The 17557-nt window shown below is 58.8% G+C and overlaps 1 protein-coding gene across 1 annotated transcript in view; it reads left to right on the top strand.

Moving 5' to 3' along the window:
- Positions 1-196: 196 nt before the first annotated feature.
- The window catches only part of WDR1 (WD repeat domain 1), a gene marked incomplete at its 5' end in the record, with an annotated part of 38006 nt that continues 20645 nt past the window's right edge, over positions 197-17557 (top strand). The window contains 4 exons of the mRNA XM_025051834.1: positions 197-439; positions 9261-9351; positions 12856-13003; positions 14154-14334. Of these exons, the coding sequence (XP_024907602.1) occupies positions 197-439; positions 9261-9351; positions 12856-13003; positions 14154-14334 (663 nt within the window). The remainder of the gene's footprint in view (positions 440-9260; positions 9352-12855; positions 13004-14153; positions 14335-17557) is intronic.

Raw genomic sequence — 17557 nt, forward strand, 5'->3', positions numbered from 1 at the left:
CGCGCCGCGTCGCCCTCGGGGTCGCCCAGCGGGCACTCCAGCCCGCGGGGCCCCCAAAGTTGGCGTTGCGGGCCGGGCGCGGCGCACCCTTTACGTCCCCGAAGAGCCCCGGCGGAGACCGTGGACCAGGAAGTCGCGCGGTCCGTTGCGCTCCTTCAAAGTGGCGGCCGCCCCTCCCGGTGGAGGCAACAGGTGACCGGCTGAGACCGGTCCTGGGTCCCTGCTCTCCTTCTTCTCCTCGATTCCGTCCTCAGCGCGGCGGGGGACCGAGGCGGGGACCGCCCCTAACGTGCCCCGCCGGGTTTGTGTCTCCGCAGAGAAGGTGTTCGCCAGCCTCCCCCAGGTGGAGAGGGGCGTCTCCAAAATTATCGGCGGCGACCCCACAGGCAACACTTTTATTTACACCAATGGAAAGTGCGTTATCATAAGGAACATCAACGTGAGTACCCCCCTTCCCCCTCCCCCACCGGGAGCCGGTTCCGTCCTTGCGCAGTTCTTGGTTTAACTCTTCCCCATCCACCGGTTCTTCTCCGGCCCTGTGGCCTGGGCAGGGACAGGACACCATGCACCCTCAGCCTGATGACCACAGCTCAGCAGCCCAGGAAGACCGTTTCAGGTTTATCCAGGTCCGATTCTCTTCATAGGGAAACTGAGGCTCAGATCGGTTCAGTCCGTGGCATAAAGGCTCTGGATTTGAGGGATCAGACAGGCCGGTCAGCTGCTGCGTGACCTTGGGGTGGCTGGTTACTTGGGCCTCTCTGAGCCCCAGTTTCCTCATCTGTAAAATGGAGATGATGAAATGAGGCTCCCCCTACTTCCCCTGGCTGCCTGGCCCACTGAATGAGATGATGCCTCTTTCCAGCCCAGCATGCCTGGCACACACCCAGCTCTGGGTAAATGGCCCTTACTTTAATCATTACTGACAGCCGGGGTCTCCCAGTGTGGCTGAGACCCAGTGCAAAACCAGGAACTGGTTAATTCCCATGAATCATTGGCACAGGCATCCTGTTCCCAGGCTGAGCGTGCTTCTAGAGCCAATTCCTAGGGAACAACTTGCAGATTCCTGTTACTCCTCTGTGATTATTGAAATGACTCAGTCTGCTTGTCAGTCTTCCCACTGCGGGCATTGGGGATTGCAGGCCGAAATCATCTCCCTTCTTCAGTCTGAGTGACAGAATGGGGGATGGAAGTCAGACGTGTCAGCAGCACCATTGCGGGGGTTCTCCTGAGCCGGACTTGGGGTTGCGCCTTGTGCACAGTACCTAGGAAGATGATTTTGCTTGGCGATAATCCCCAGGGCTGTCAACTTAAAGTCACATCTGTCGTGGGTGATTACGCTCTCTGGGTTGGGATTGTTACTGATTAGATGCACGTGCCTTCAGGAACCTTATAGCTTGCTTTGGGAATGAAGGGGCTGTGTGGGCCTCGGCTTCCTGTCTGTAAAAGTAGAGCCCTCTGCAGAGTCTGCCGGCTGTGCCCCCCACCTCCCTGGTGAAGCCTGTGCTGGGAGACACAGCTATGTTCAGCAGCGCCTGCCCTGCCCAGGGTTGCTGGGCACCTCAGCTGAGGAGGTGGCGGGGGGGCGGGGTGTGAATGTGCTTCGAAGGTGCTAACAGCCAATCTGCTAGTCACACGGATTCCTAGAAAGTGGATCCAGTCTCACTCAGAACTGGGAAGACATTGCCAGGGACTTAGATCATGACAATTGGAGGTCTGCAGAGTGAGGGCCTGAAATTTTGAGAACAGTCGAGGTGGCCCTAAGGAGATCCTCACCTGTAGTTTGGCAAATAAGATGGACGAAGGCTTCTCGAGTACAGACCGTGGACCACGTGGGTTGGCCCTTAGGGAAGCAGGTGCATATCGTGGCCCTGCGTTCACGGCCCGATGCGGACCCCACATGAGGTACCTGCTGTGTCTAGTGCAGGGAACCACGCTTCTTACCTGCAGTCCTGCGGTGGCCATCCTGCTGAGGGGTCAGGCTCAGGAGGGAAGGAGGCCAGCAACTGGAGAAGTCATTCATGGTAATGAACAGGTGCCCCCTTTGCGGGAGGCAATCCCTGACTCGTGAAACGCGTGCCGCTGGTCCTTCCAGGGTCTTTATTTTTACCAGTATCCCAGAGTTTCCCATTCTCTTTTGAGGGTACATTCTCTTCCCTTCCCACCTGCTTGTAAGTTTCTTCAGGGCCGGGACAGCACAGGATGCCACTGATGTCCATCGGGCACGTGGCCGCTTGTCTGACTGGTGGGCCCTTGGTACACAAGTAAAAAGGTGGTACAATTATTCTGCGGGCAGAGTACTCCGGTGAGAAAGCCGGGAATCCTCGTGACCACGCAGGGACTGGGAAGGAAGGTGGTCGGTTAGCGTACAGGCTCGGGGACAGAAGAGACAGGACAGGGAGATTGGGACCAGACCCTGGAATGTCCAACAGGTGTCTGGTCGGCATCTCATACTTAACATGTTCAAACCACTTTTGGGCCTCCCACGTGTTCTCCAAGAATAGCAATGCAATTCTTCCAGCTGCTCAGGCCCCAGGCCGTGGACTTGACTCCCCCCTTCTCTGTGCCGTATTTAATTCTTCACAGAATCCTTTCTGACTCTTCATCAGAATTACTTCAGAATATGACAAGTTTTCACTGCTTGCTCTGCTTCCATCCCCATCCAAGTACTCTCCTCTCTCCTGGATTGCTAAAAAGAAAGAAAGAAAGAACGAACCCAGGCAGGTCTCCCTGCTCATTCCCTGGCTCCTGCGGTCCGCTCTCAGCAGCTCCCTGCCTGGTTACGTTAAAGTGACATCCAGTTGCTCCTTTGCTCTCCCTTCCCGTGGCTCAGGATCTCGCCATCTAGCCTCAGTCCACACCTCATGCTCAGCTCCAGGCAAGGCCTGTGGGAATCTGTCCTCGCCATGCCTGTGGCTCAGCCGGGAAAACCAGCTCTCAGGAACTCTCGAGTCTAGACTGACACAGAAGAAGCAGAGGTGCCATGCGGTGCTTAGCACGGGAGGCTCTGAGCACCTGCGGGCTCAGGAAGAGGCCTGGAGGGTCAGGGGTGCCGCAGAGTTCAGGGTCTGGAGAGATGCTCGGGGCTGGAGGGGACCAGATGGGACAGGCAGGACAGGAGTGCAGGGCTCTGGTGGCGAGGGGTTAGGCAGCCCTAGTCCAGAGTCCAGCCCTGAGCCCTGATCTGGACTCAGCAGAACCATTAAAGGACAGTGTCCTGACTGATTCGAGAACAGAGGGCAGAGCCATCTGTGCCACAGAGAAGTGGGCCAGGCTGCTGGAGCAGGGGCACCGTGGAGTTGGGGTTTGGAGGATGAGGAAAAGCCCCCAGGAAGGGGATTGAGACAGAGACAGCAGGGATGGGGGAGAATCGAGATGGAACCCCAAGTGCACGGGGGCTGGAGGAAGTTTGACTCGTACCCCCTTGGTGCCATCGTGGCTCCCGCAGGGCGGCCTTATTAATTTCTCACCACGTTGATGGACAGGTGGGGAGATCCCAAAGCCTTTGGGGCCAGTGGAGAGGGGTCGTGTTTCGGGTTGGTTTACAGAAGTCCACCCTGCCTAGGGGTGGCTGGATGCGCTCACCCAGACCCCTGCCCATCTGGACCCTTGGAATGAGGGCCCCCCGACCCCCTGGGCCGTAACTGCAGGCGACGTGCAACATGTAGACCCCAGAGTGGAAGGGGCCCTTTTTCCTTCTAGTCTCAATGGCAGAATCTCCCCAGCTTCGTGGTGGTGTCCCCTGTAGAAAGGCCTGAAGCCTCAGCTTCGGTGGGCTGGCTTGCACCCTCTACCCACAGGTCCTACCGTGCTTTCCGGAGCCTTACCTGGAAAAGGGCAGTTCTCTACCGTAGACTTGGTGCGAGCATCCTGTCACATGCTCTCCAGGCCTGCCCCGGTCTCCGGGAGCGCTGGCCGATCCAGTCTGGCACGTGATCGCGAGCACCTCCTCGGGCATCCGAGCTGGCCTTCGATGGGCGCGTCGTGTGCCGGCAGCGGCCGAGCAGTTAGTGTGCTGCTAGTTCTGTTCAGTTTCTGCATCTGTGAGAATAATGTTACAGGGTCAGTGTGAGGTTTAACGGAGTTACTGATAAGCGTCCCTGTAGGGTTGTCGGGGCTGTGACAGGTAAGTGGTCTGCCTTCATCCTCACGACCTCCCTGTTGGGCGATGCTGTACACTCTTCAGAGGTGAGGACACCGAAGCCTCAGGAGGTGCTGGGCTGTGAACCAGAGCAGCTGCCCCCAGAGTCTTCCTTCGTGACTCCTGAGTGGCCCCGGGCAGGCAGAGGGAAAGGGGAGAGAGGACAAGAAGGGAGGTGGCGGTGTCCTCTGTCCAGTGTGCTATGGCACCCCCAGGATCATGCAGGGAGCCTTCGAGGTTCCCGTTCTAAAGCTTGACTGGCTTAATTGGGAAGGGGCTGGGCTGGGAGGCAGGAAGGAAAAGGCTTTTGGGGCTAGGAGAGATTGTTTCCTGCTTGGAGCATCAGGGAAGGCTTCTCGAGGAGGTAGGCTTTTGCCTGGGTGTTAAAAGATAATTGGATGTCCCTAGGGGTTGGATAGAAGGGAAGGCATTCCAAACCAAGGGACATTAGGGGAAGCACGTCAAGTGATGTGGTGGTTCGGTAGGGGATAGATGAAGGGCATGATGGGAAGCGGGCTTTGGAGCATAGATAGGGCTACGTTCTCTGGGTGACAGGGCCTGGAAGGTGGAGCAGAGTGATGGTGCTCCTCGGAGGCTGGTCGCCCTTTATGTGAGGTCTTCGTTCACGGCTGGCCCCCGGGGCCTGCCCAGAGCAGATGTGAGGAGTGAGTGAATGGGCCTCACTTGGTGCGGCCTTGCCTTTGAGACGGTGGGTAGGGCTCAGCCTCTCTCTGGGTTCACACCTGCCCTGGAAGCACAGGGTGTGTAGCTGCTTTGGAGCTGGGTACTTGGCAGGAATTTGAGTTTGGCCTTAGTCACCAAGGGACAGGGGGCCCTGTGAGTCGTTAATACACAAGTCCACCACCAGTGGCTGCTTTCAGGAACTAGGAGTATTTAGACAGCCAGGCCACGCCCACTTTGCCTGGTCAGAGTTCGGAGGACACCCCGGGCTGTCTGGAGGCTCCTGGGGACCCTCAGCTGCTACAGAAGCGTGGAGGGCCCTGGGGTGCTGAGTGGAACAGAGTCCCACCGGCTGGTCGCCTTCGGGGTCATAGCGGGCCAGGACCTGGAGGGAAAGCTGCCGTGCCCTGTGATGCCACCGTCACTCTGACTTTACCTGTAAAATGGTGTGGTGATCTCTGACCACCTACCTCAGCACCCAGACCGAGGACAGGAGTGTGAGAGCGCGGGGGAGTGCGGGGTGGCTCAGACGCTGCCGGGCGTGGGCGGAGCTGAGTCCTTCCCCCTTCCGTGTTGTCACCAGCCTCCTCGGGCAGGACAGGCATCAGATAGGTGCCAGGGGAGTTTGGTTTGCTGATCCAGGGGAGGGTCCTGCATGGCTGGGCCCTGGACCAGCCCTCGACAGTGAGGGACATGGGCCGGAGCGCCCTTGCATCTGCTCTGTCTGCGGCTTCTCCTAGCGTCTCAGGGCCCTGAGCTCTGCCCCTCCCTCAGCTAAGTCACCAAGCGGCCCCTGGCAGGCCCTGGGCTGGGCCCTGAGCTCAACAGGGATCAGACACCTGTGGGAGGTTGTGGTGTGGGGGGCAGCTCCTGGCCCTGAGGTGGGCCCGGGGAGCGGAGGGGCCACAGGGGTCTGGGAGGACTGGTGGCAGTGGGGTCAGGCCCTGCAGCTCCTGAGGGGAGGATTCCAAGGCGGGGATGAGGTGATTGGGGTTGGGACTAGAGGCTGGTGGATCGATGGGAAATAGAGATCAATCAGAAAGCTGTCATGGTCCCCGGAGGCACGGGAAGAACTGGATGAACTCTGCAGCGGGTACAGAAAGTGGGTGCGTTTGGGAGCTTCAGGAAGACGGCGGGATGGAGAGTGCGGGGCGGGGCGGGGCAGCAGGCGAGGCGGCAGGAGGTCTGGGGCTCTGTCAGCCTCTCCCACATCCGCTCGCGGCCCACAGGCTGCTGCCTCGAGTCTCTTGGCCTCTGACTGCGAGCGCTGGTGTCGCCTGCAGCAGCACAGGAAGGAAGTCCGGAGGAGGGGCTCCCCCGCCTCCGCACCCCTCGGGTGGACAACCAGAGCCCTGTTCTGGAGGTCTCGTGAGGAGCGAGGGAGGGGCCCGGCCACAGCAGCAGTGCCCCTCAGTGCTCCCGGACTCATTTCCCCGGCAAGTCAGCCCCTCACCCCAAGTCCTGCGCTCCAGCCCCGAGCGGCAGGAGGCGGGTAAGTGGGGAGAGCTGCTGCCCACCGTGAGGCTTGGGTGCGGGCACTGGGCCTGAGTCCTGGTGCCATCCGGACCTAGCTCCTGTGGAATGACTCTGACCTGTGGCAGGACATGGTGGGGACCCGGGAAGTGTCACTTCTGCCTCTAGTAGCAGGCCTCCCTGGGGAGAGCAGTGGCTGCTGACTCCGAGGCAGTCATGCTCAGCCTGGAGACTCCTGCCCCCGCCGGCCCAACTGTTTAGAAGGCAGACGACAGACAGTGACATCTTGTGCAGCCCAGGAGTCTGGTGCTGAGCCTGCCAGGGACTTCCTTGGGAGTGTCACACCCCTGCGCTGCAGATGCCACGCCCGCTTAGGGGGAGGAATCCTCAGGGCAGAGCTTGCTCCTGGGACCACCGCCTCATCTTCCCTCCCTTCCCCGTGGCAACCCCGGAGCCTGCCCTTTTTGAGGCTCTGCAGGGCGGTGACAAGGTCACCAGGCTGAGAGTGCCAGCGGGTGGGTGATTGCCTCAGGATGGCCCCCTCACCTGTGACAGTGCCAGTAGCGCTCACTGTGGGGGCTCTGAGACCCCTCCACCAGCCATGAACCAGACACCTGAGCAAGGCCCTCTGCGGGGCGGCCTGTGCACAGACCGCTTCCACCAGCCCCTCTGTGAGGGGACCTGTCCTTGTCTGGACATTAGACCACAAGGGGCCGATCCAGGCAGTGCGGATGGGCTCAGGCAGACATTTACCGGACACCAGGCGTCGTAGTTTATTGAAGTGTGATTAGGATGCAAGAAAATTCCTGTGATTTAACTCCACACAACTCGGGTTTTGACGAATGTGTGTAGCCCTGCAACCACCACCAAAACGGTGATGGAGAACATTCCAGGCTTCAGCAAAGGCCCCGCCCTGCAGTGGGTCAGCTCCCTCCACCCCGCCCCATGACAGACCTGCCTCCCGCCACTTCAGGTAGCCTTTTCCAGGGCGCATGGGAGAGGGGCCCTGCACTGTGTTGTCTTTCACTCAGCATGACGCTTTGGGGTTCACGCGTGTTGAGCGTGTGAGCGGCCGCTTCTCCTTTATGCCCGCTCAGAGCCCACCGGACAGATTGCAGTTGGTTGCTCCTCCTGTCGGGAGACCTCTGGGCGGTGTCCAGTCGGGGCTCTTACGGGTAAAGCATCTCTGACCGTGCGTGTGACTTTTTGTGGACTTGTGCGTTTACTTCTCTCGGGTAAATACTCAGAGCTGAATGGCTGGGTTTTTGTATGGTACGTTTGACTATAAATAACCAGCTCGACTGTTTTCTGCCAGTTTCGCATTCTTCAGCAGCAGTGCATCAGCATTCCAGTATCCCGTCCCCCTGCCCCCATCCTCGCCAGCATTTGGTAGGGTCTTTTAATTTTATTGGTGCTAATGAGTATGAAGTGGTATCTCATTGTAGTTTCGGTTTGCGTTTCCTAAAGGATTGATGACGTAGAACACTTTTTTATTTGCTTTTTTGCTGTTCATGAGGCCTTTTTTTTTTTTTTTTTAAGATACCTGATATCTTTCTGATTTCATTAGCAAATGTTTATTCAGACATGGAATAATTTGTGAACCACATATTAAGTGCCTACTCTGTCGCATAATAACGAACATTAAGTTTTACGGGTGAACGAGAAAGACTATGAAAATTCTTTTCAAAAACATGTATTGAGCACTTGTTATTTGCTAACTGCTGGGATGGCTAAAGAGATAAATGCACACGAAGCAGAAAAGTCACAGGGGGACTGGGCGGCGAGGGACCGCGGTGTGTGTCATCACCGCCTCTAGGTGTGCGGATGCTTGGGAAGCATGGACGAGGGGGGACCAGCCATCACAGACAGCCTCGTGCGGGAGATGGCACTTAGCTAGACCTGAAGCGTAAGCAGGTGTTAGCAGACAGTGGGCAGTGTGGCTGGCTGACGGAACAGCATTTGCAGACTTGGGGCCACCAGGATCGGCTGGTGGCTGCTGGTTGGCGGGGCTAGGATTTAGGGTGTCCTGGTCTGGGTTGGGTGGGACGGGGGAGTGTGGCGATCCTGTGCCCGGGAGGCTGAGAAGAGCACAGACCTCCAACCTTGTCAGGGGAAGGGGAGGAGCCTGCCGGCGGCCGGAGCACTTGGGGCTCAGGTTGAGGCGCCGCAGCAGCCACTCCGGAAGCTGGAACCTGATGTGCCCGCAGCCTCGCTGGCGGGAAGCTGCCTCTTTCCAGAGAGACTTGGTTCACAGAAAGCTGACAGCGAGTGTCAGGGTTCGTGGCCGAGTCTCTGTTCCCTCCTGGAGGCCAGCTCGGCTGCGGAGGTGAATCCTGAGCCCCTCGGTGTGTCTCAGGTCTGCTGGGCCTCGCAGCAGGGAAGGCGCTGTGCGCCCGATCCCCAGTGCTGGCCCCAGTTCTCATCGGAGTCCATCAACCTACCCATGATCTGTGCTGCGAAAGGGCGTTTCCTAGGTGGGGGTTTTGACAGGAGACGCTCCCAGCCACACTCTCCTCTCTCCCCCTGTGCCTCAGAGCCAGAGGCTCTGTGTCGGGTCATCCCTGCGTGGCAGCTGGGGACGGAGCTGCCTCTGAGCAGGGGAGGCCCGCTCTGGTGGAGTTGGAAGGCAGCTGCCCACAAACAGGAGAAAATCAGAGTCCTGGGTTTTTGTCGTGAAAATTATGATTCCTGTACATATTTCACAAATAACGGGAAAGAAAATCAACTCAAATTTGATAATCATAGACTAAAGAGAAAGAGTTAAAATTATCTGGAAGCCTATCACTGGAAGGCAGGCAGGCAGTAGGTATGTAGGCGGGTAGGTATACTTCTGGGATTTTCCTTAGGAAGGTTTTGACCTGTGTGTCTGTGTGTCATCCCCCGCCCCCCAGGTCCATTAGTTGGGCAGGCAGGAGGCAGTTGCGAGTGCTTCTGGGGGCTCGTGTTCACTTGGGTCTCCTCCCCACAGTACCCAGCCCTGGCTGACATCTACACAGAGCACGCCCATCAAGTGGTGGTGGCCAAGTACGCGCCCAGCGGATTCTACATCGCCTCTGGAGGTACCTGTGTGCGTGCACGCGTGTGTGGCTGCAGTAGCCCTGGGGCTGGGTTGGGCTCCGGCCTGGGAGGCTGTGGGGTGAAGGGAGGTGGCTGTGGAGGGGTTGGGGACGGCTCGTGGAACTGCTGTGCTCAGTTTTGTTTGGGGCCGACAAGAAAAAGTATAAGCCACTGAAAAGCTCCATTCCGGAAGTTCGTAGTTTACAGCGTTCCAGCCAGTTCCAGCCTCAGAGGTCAGCAGAACTGCTCCCGTGAGGCCTTCGTGGGTGGCTGTGTCATGTTTGGCGCTCTGTGTGTGTGTGTGTGTGTGTGTGTGTGTGTGTGTTTCTGAATTGTAGCTTTGTCTTGTGTCACCTTTATTCGTCGCTCCATCCTGGTACCTAGCACAGTGCCAGTCTCCGCCTCGAGACCACTCACCTCGTTGGCGCGGGCCTTTGCGCTCCAGCGGGCCGTGTGGCTCAGTAGGAGGCTGGGCAGCAGCTGGGGCACAAAGGTCTGTCTTGACCTCGTAGGCTGCTTTCTTTGTTCCCCTGATCCCGTGAGGCAGGTCGTCTGCCATTTACAGGCGAGAACGGGAGGCCCAGAAGTTAGCACCTTACCTTGCATCCTATTCATTCATTCATTAATTCATTCACTCATTCATTCAAACATATTTATGGGCTGCTTCGCCTGTGCCGAGCCGGGTGAGTGAGCCAATGCCGGGATTCGTACACACTGGTGGCTGCGTGGCCCGCAGCGCAGCGACGTGTCCCTCAGCAGCTCCCCCTCACTTGCCACGCAGCCTTCCTGGTAACCACCTTCCTGGGCCTTCGTTTTCTCCTTTGTAAATGCGGGTCGCTGGTGCCTGTCAGGTCGGCTTGGGGAGGACCCAGCGTGTAAAATGCCTAGGACGGCCCTGCATAGTGGACAACTGATAACAGGTAACCACAGTGTGTCAAAACCAGGACACACTAGGGCAGCAGATGTGCTGGCTGACGGCTAATGCCGCCAGCTGGGCCTGCACACGGAGGGGCTGGCCAGCGGTTTGGCCCAACATGAGCATTAAACGATTTTGGTGTTTAGACCTACTCCAACTCCCTTGCTAATTTATATCCTATGATTTGTTTTAGCGCTGTGAATATTTTTTCGTGGCCTTGTTTGCCAACAAAATGCCTCTTTATTTAAAGCCCCAAGATTTGGCCCTGGTGCCTTTTAAAATTGTGTCTTCTGAGGAGGAGAAGAATGTATTTGGTGAGGGTGCCCACAGCCTGCTTGGCACAGCTTCCCTGCCCTGGTGCCTTGAGCCGGGAACCCAGCTGCTGAATCACCGGTGAGGCCAGGCCTGCCCTCTGCCATGGCCCCAGGCAAGGGCGTTCCATGGGCGAAGTCGGTGCCCTCGGATTGTGATGCAGAGTCCATCCAGAATCCATGAGGAGTGCTGTGCTGGCTGTCACAGGGGAGCCCACACCAGTAAAGGATCAACGTGGTGTCTTACTTCGATGGAGGAACCGAGGGGGATCTGGGCTACGTGCAGTCTCAGGATTTGTGGGTCGGGGTCACCCTGTACATTTCCAGGACGCTGGTCCTTGCGCTAGAGCGAGACCACAGAACATTTACTGCAGAGCTGAGAGCCTTGAGCTAGAAAATAGTGCGGTGTGTAAGATCCAGGGCGGGGTGGGCTGAGAAAGTGCGGTGCCCTCTGGTTGAGTGGGTTCCAGGTCCCTTGAGTCTTGGGGTCCCCGTGCAATGCTGGATCTTTAGGTCTCTGTGAGTCTGGCTGGTCCGTGTCTGCTGAATGAGTGAAGCTTCCAGAAGGCCTGTTGCGTGAGGAAGCCCATGCCAGGGCCTGGGGCCCCAAGCCCAGAGAGGGTGTGAGGGTGCGAGGGTGCCCTGGTGGGGAATGTGGGCGGGGAGACCCCGCGCGGCCGCGTGAGCAGCTGTGTGAGCAGATGCCACCCCGGGCTGTGTGTCCTCTTGCACCGTGGCGCTCTCTCCCTAGTCCCGTGTCCACCGACACGAGTGGATGTGTGTGTGTGTCGTGTGTGCCCCTCATGACCCCAGGCAGGCGCTTGTCTGCTGTGCCCCCAGCACATTGCACGGGGCTAGGTGCCCATGGCACTCCGTCACTCCGTGACTGCACCAGGGCTGCTGCCCTAGCCAGGCGGGCTGAGCACCTGGCCTCGAGCCCCCGTGTTCTGGCTGCTTCTGAAAAGAACGATGAGCGAGCTGGGCCCTGTGGAGGAGGCCCGGGGAGCCCACGGCAGTGCCCGGCCTGCGGTGGAGCCTGAGCCCTGGAGCAACCCGCAGGCCCCCCGCAGAGCCCCTGGGGATGCGGAAGCCAGGTGCCTATGGCTGGTCTAGACTGACAAGGAGCCTCGTCCCCACAGCAGCCCTCCAGCATCCCCGAAGGTGGCAGGGAGGCACTTACTCCTTGTAGGTGTGAGGCCTGCAGAGGCCGGGGGGCAGGGCCCGCTTCTGGAGGATGCTGCCTTAGGGCGCAGCCCTGTGCACCTGGGCCTCTCCCTCCCTCGGCTCCACCTGCACAGGATGAAAGTTGTCCTCACGGGAGCCAGCTGTAGAGTTCGGGTTAAATGCTTAAGTTGAGAGGGTCGTGGAAACACTGCACCATCTTGCCTGCTGGGAGGGCGTCCCCAGACCTCTGGGCCGAGGGTTTAATCTAAGAGTTAGTGTGTGTAAAGTGTTCCATTTCTCGTGCTAATCTGAGATTTCAGTGCTCGTGTGGGAAGGGGGGCATGGGGGTTGGTGCTTGGAACTTGGTGACAGGGTGGTGGCAGGGAGGGAAAGGGGCTGTTACTTTATCACTAATCTGAGGCGGATGCAAGGCCTGGCACTAGGTTCTGTCTGTAGTCTGATCCTCCCAGATCCACCCCGTGTGTGTGTCTCAGAGGCTCAGCCATGCGGGTGGGACTGTGCTGTGCCGTAATGAGTGGGGGGCTCTGGGCGCCTGAGGCGTTGGCGCAGAGCTGTGTGGGAGCAGGGTCTGTAGACCCCGATGGGGTCCACCGTGCGCTCCCCTGCAGACTGCACAGCCAGGCACCTGGCTTCTGTTAGTGACATAGCAGCTGTGCAGGAGGGGTGGGTGACAGTAGAATTGTCACTTTGTTCAAACGAAGAGCTTTGGATCTCAAGGAAGTTGCCCGAGGCCCATTTAGATGGAAAGAAATCCATCTACAAGGAAAGAAACGCAGACGTCAAATGAGGCTGCATCCTGATACCTTGATGGCCACCGTGCGTCCGGGCTTTCCACCGCCATGCAGGCCTTGGAACTGGTCCCCGTTGGAGGGCACAGACCCAGCAGCGGCCCTCATGGGGGCAGCAGGCTCTGATCACAAGTGCTGGTGGTTATTTACCTAAAACACGTCCCTCCTCCTAGCCACGGCCTGGGTCATCTCCAGCGAGCACGAGCGGGCCCGCGCCCCCAGGCGGTGCTGCGTGACATTGCTCTGTGTCCGCACGGCCCTGGCCCAGTGGTGACCGTGGCTCCCACTGCCCCGTTTTGTCCACAGACGTGTCTGGGAAGCTGAGGATCTGGGACACCACGCAGGTGGAACACCTCCTGAAGTACGAGTATCAGCCTTTCGCTGGGAAGATCAAGGACATTGCTTGGACGGAAGACAGTAAGAGGATCGCAGTGGTCGGGGAAGGAAGGGAGAAGTAAGTGTCTGGCCTCGGCCCCTCCCTCCCCGTCTCCCTGGCTTTGCTTTCTTTCCCGGGTGCCCTGGTGGGCGGCGGGGCGGTGCACTGACAGTGTCAACTGGGACTAGTGCGTGTTGAGCCCCATAGGCGCTGTGCTCTCCGGCTTCCTTCACAAGGGTGCCAGCCTGAGCCACTGGCTCCCTCGGGGTGGGCAGTGGGTAAGCCCCTCGGGGTTTGTCTTGGGGCCCAGGACCGTGTCTCTCTGTGTCCAGAGTCCTAGAGCTCCGGCCATTGTGCCCACGTCCCAGGTAGCTGTAAGCAGGAGAGGGAGAATGGGAAGGAGATGCAGCTCGTGAGGGCAGAGTTGGGGTCCCCCTGGCAGTTACCACAGGGCCATACCTAGCTGCAAGGAGATTGGACGCTTTCTCCAGCTGGGCACTTCGGCTGAGGTCCCCTTACTAAGGAAGAAGGGACAAGTGGACAATGGGTAGGTGGCCCTCAGTGGCTGCTCCCTTATGCCTGGGTCCAGTGACCAGCGGGGCCAGTAGCACAGCCCAGGTTTTCTTATTCCAAGTGCCGTCAGGGTTCCTGCCACGGCCGCCGCCTAGCACTTGACCTTGGCAGACACACATTTATCCCCCTTCATGGGAAGCTCTAATGCGCGTTCTGGTGGGTGCCAGTTCTTCCGCAGTGGTCCAAGTCATTCCCCTCGGTCTGAATTCCTTCTCCATCTGGTTGCAAATAGTAACCAAAACTACATTTTCACCGATGCCAGCGGGGAACAAGGCCTCATCCCCCTCGTAGGAGCGCGCGGAAACTGCGTGTTTCCTGGCCCCACCCAGCAAGGCTTAGGAACCAGTGACGCCGCAGAGCTGGCCCTCGGGCAGGGCCCTTCTGAGGCACCTTCCACAGGGAGGCCGGTTGGCACTGGGCCGTGCAGATGGGGGCATCTGGTTCCTGCCCAAAGGCTCTTGTTCTCGGTGCTTTCGACAAACGCCGTGGAGAGCGGAAGTCACGGTGCCGTGTGTGTCATGCGGCGTGGTCAGGGCCGGCTGCACGGCCGGCACCTGCTCCCCATCTCAGAGCACTGGCGACTCGCCTGTCCGGGTCTCATTGACCTTCCAGGACTGATTTTTTTTTTTCCCGTGACTCCTCTCATCCTGTAAAGGTTTGGAGCCGTCTTCCTGTGGGACAGTGGCTCTTCCGTGGGCGAGATCACAGGACACAACAAAATCATCAACAGTGTGGACATCAGGCAGAGCAGGCCATACCGGCTGGTGACTGGCAGCGATGATAACTGTGCAGCGTTCTTTGAGGGGCCACCTTTCAAGTTCAAGTTTACAATCGGCGTAAGTGGACTTCTGCCTGTAGGGTGGTTTTTGAGGGTGAACGTTGGCTTTGTTTATGGAGCCAGTGGAGTCTAGACGTGGATGGCAGGTCATGGGCATGCGCCATCACCGGGTGGACGGAAAGCAGCGCTCCTGGGGGAGCTTCACATGGAGGTGGAAGGGCCCACCAGTCCCCAGTCCACTTAGGCTGGCGTGGACGGCCCAGCAGGAGGGGCCCTGCACAGGGCGGGCCTTCGCCCTGGGAGCTGCAGGTATTCCGGGGTGGGGGTGGGGCATCTCTCTGAGCCATGTGACCAGGCAAGCATCTTGGCCTGGAAAGTGCCTTGTTCACAAGGCGGGGCCCAGGGCAGGTGTCTGTCAGCCTTCTCTCTGCTTGTGCCACTTTGAGACCTGCTGAGCCACCAAAGTGGAGGAGGAGATGAGCTTCCAGGGACCTCCAGATTTGTTTCCAGTGCCTTCCCAGGAGCGACAACATGACTGGGCACACCTGTAAAGTAATAGGCAATGAGAAGAATTAGACGTTTTCCCGGGAGATGCGTAGTCTGCGTGCCCTGGTGGAGTGTCGCAGGCTCTAGGTGTAAATGGCTCTGTGGCCTCAGCCCCAGCTCTTCACATGCTCCCGACTGGCCCAGGGGCCGACCTTCTCCAGGCCTCTGCTTTCCCATCTGCAGGACGGGTGTGGGGGCCTCGGCATCAGAGCACTCCCACCGTGAGTGTGGGCTGGCTCCCCCCGCCCCACCTCGGGTCCTGCCTCCTTGGGGATTAAGTGAGATAACGGCCTTAAAGTGACTCTGAGGACTCCTGTTAAGTTGCACTAACTATAAGGACAACGCATGGCTGAAGGGTGGGCAGGGCCTAGCTGGGAAGGGCAAGACGCTGCCTCCACTGGTCCCCAGATGGCAGGTCCTGAGCAGTGGCAGAATTTCCAGACCCAGGTCTTGGCTCGGGTCCAGGCGGCTCTCCTAGGGTTCCCTGTTCGTGGTGACATGGGCTTCGTTTCGTCCCGGGGCCGCTGAGCAGGGCCTGACTGATGCCTGCGTGGCAAGTGCCACGTGGGTGGTGTGCCCTCCCCCCAGCACCCTGCAGTTCTCAGGGCCAGCTCCTATGGCCACTGCCTCATGGGGGTGGGGGTGGAGGGAGTTGCTGGAGGCCGGGTTCAGGATCCTGCTTCCTGAGTGGGACAGGGACAGGAATGAAAGGTGAGTCACACTGAGTCACTTAACTGAACGTCTTGCTCTGCACCAGGTTTGGGAGGGAGGAGGTGAGGAGCCCAGGAGGCGGGGCAGGGCTCCTCTCCCTGCCTGGGAGAGGTCAGATCCTCTCTGCTCTGTGACTTCAGCCCCGCAGGGCAGCTCAGCGGTGGTCAGGGGAGCCAGGATCTGAGCCCAGAGTCAGCTCTGACTTGGGCCCTCACCACCCTTCCGTCCTTCGTGTGCTCACTTAGCCAGACTGTTCTTTCTTTTTCTGTTCTTTCTAAGCTGAGAACACGGCCCTCACCCCAGGCCGCAGCCCCGGAGCACTGGGTAGAAAGGCTGGTCCTGGCCAGCTGTCCCCCAGGTGGGCTTGCAGCTTACCCTTGGGTCTTCCTGCGGAGCCCGTTGCGTGAGTCCTGTGTTCAGACCTAGGAGAGATCAGAAGGGGCTGTGAACCAAGCACGGGGGACACTAGGTGGCAGCCCTGTGCTGCAGCCGGGGGGCTGTGCAACCTTCAGGCTGGTCGTGCCCCTGGGCCTCCCTAGGAAACAGGGTGATGATAGCCATTCTCCACTGGCCCCAGGGCTATGGGGAGGACATGAGATGTGAACAGCTGAGTGTCCGCGATGAGTTCCATGGCTTCCACTGGCAGAGGTTCTGTCGGGTTTAGTTGGCCTCATGTAGAAAGGACGGGAGGGCACTCGGGTCTCCCACAGCCCCCCTCATTGAGGTGTTGATGGCTTTTGGGATTAGCGTGCGACTTTGCTGTGCGTATGTGCCCTAGGCCCTCGCAACCCCAGAGTAAAGCTGTGATGTGGAGGATCGGGCAGCGGGCTGCCCGTCCATCCAGGTTCCAGTTCCTGCCACCTTCCTCTTGACTGTGTTTATCAGGGCTGTGGAATAGGGGGTGGACATGTGCGGAGCACAGAGGGGTCAAGTTCAAGTTGCCACCTTGGAAAGGAGAGTTGTGTTCACTTCAGTTTGTGCCAAACCAAAAGTGATGCTTTATGAACCCATGGAGAAGAGAAAGCGGTTCTTCAGACAAAGCAGAGTGACCGTACGTACTTAAGTCGGGCCACGTGCTGGCCTGGTGTGGGGGTCAGTGCTTTTTTTTCTGTTCATGCAGTCATTGGTTTGCTGGGGCTCTGTGATCTGGTTGGGACTGGAACCTTCTGCCGCCTCTACCTACGTGTCTGAGAACAGGGGGAGCCCACCCGTGGCGGAGGGCGTCTGGTCCTCTTGGCCAAAGTGTGTGGTGCCGTGGCTAGTGGCTCTAGGACAAGCTTTTGCCAGCCACCTAAGTGTGGTCTTTACACGTCACAGCCAGCTCTAAACAGGGGTGTCCTACTTGCTTTAAGTAATTGGCAGTGAGTTAAACTAGAAACCTCAGTCTTGGCTGTTGTTAGAAACGCGGCCCTCCCAAACAAGTAAGTTGCTCTAACGTGCAAGGTCTTTGGTGTTTTTATTTTTCTGTTTCCTTATAGTAGGACAGAAGTTTCGGTTCTTGTATTTATCACGTGCCCGCTTCGCAGCTGGCACAGGGCTGGGCACTCAGAATGCCCTGGCCACATCCTCAGCCAGCCCCCTACCCCTTGTGTTGGCTGGTCTTGCTTTTCAAAGAGTGCTTTGGTTATGGTCACACTGGGATGTCAGCAGGGTGAGTAACCCGGCCAGGCTCCTATGGACAGTGAGTGGGCCGAGGAGGAGCAGAATGAGCCTTTTGTCCCTTCGTCTGGCCGTCTCTCTCTGGGGGAAGGTGGTGACGGCCAGCCTAGCCAGGCTGACGGGGAGGCAGGCGGAGGGCAGGCCTCTCTCCTCAGCTAGGCTGAGGCAGCTGAGGGTGCCACGCTGCCCCCAGGTACCTGGAAGGCGTCGCAGGGCGAGGAGGGAGCCGGGCTGAGGCGGGCGCGGGTGGTGGACTGAGGAAAGGCAAGCCAGCGTTCAGGTCGGGGAGCAGACCCCTGTCAGCGCCGCAGCCATGGAGGTGCGTGCCGCGCTCAGGGAGGCGGGAGGGGCAGGGTGTTTCAGCG

Source organism: Pteropus alecto, unplaced genomic scaffold (assembly GCF_000325575.1).
Source record: "Pteropus alecto unplaced genomic scaffold, ASM32557v1 scaffold5, whole genome shotgun sequence".
Lineage (NCBI taxonomy): Eukaryota > Metazoa > Chordata > Mammalia > Chiroptera > Pteropodidae > Pteropus > Pteropus alecto.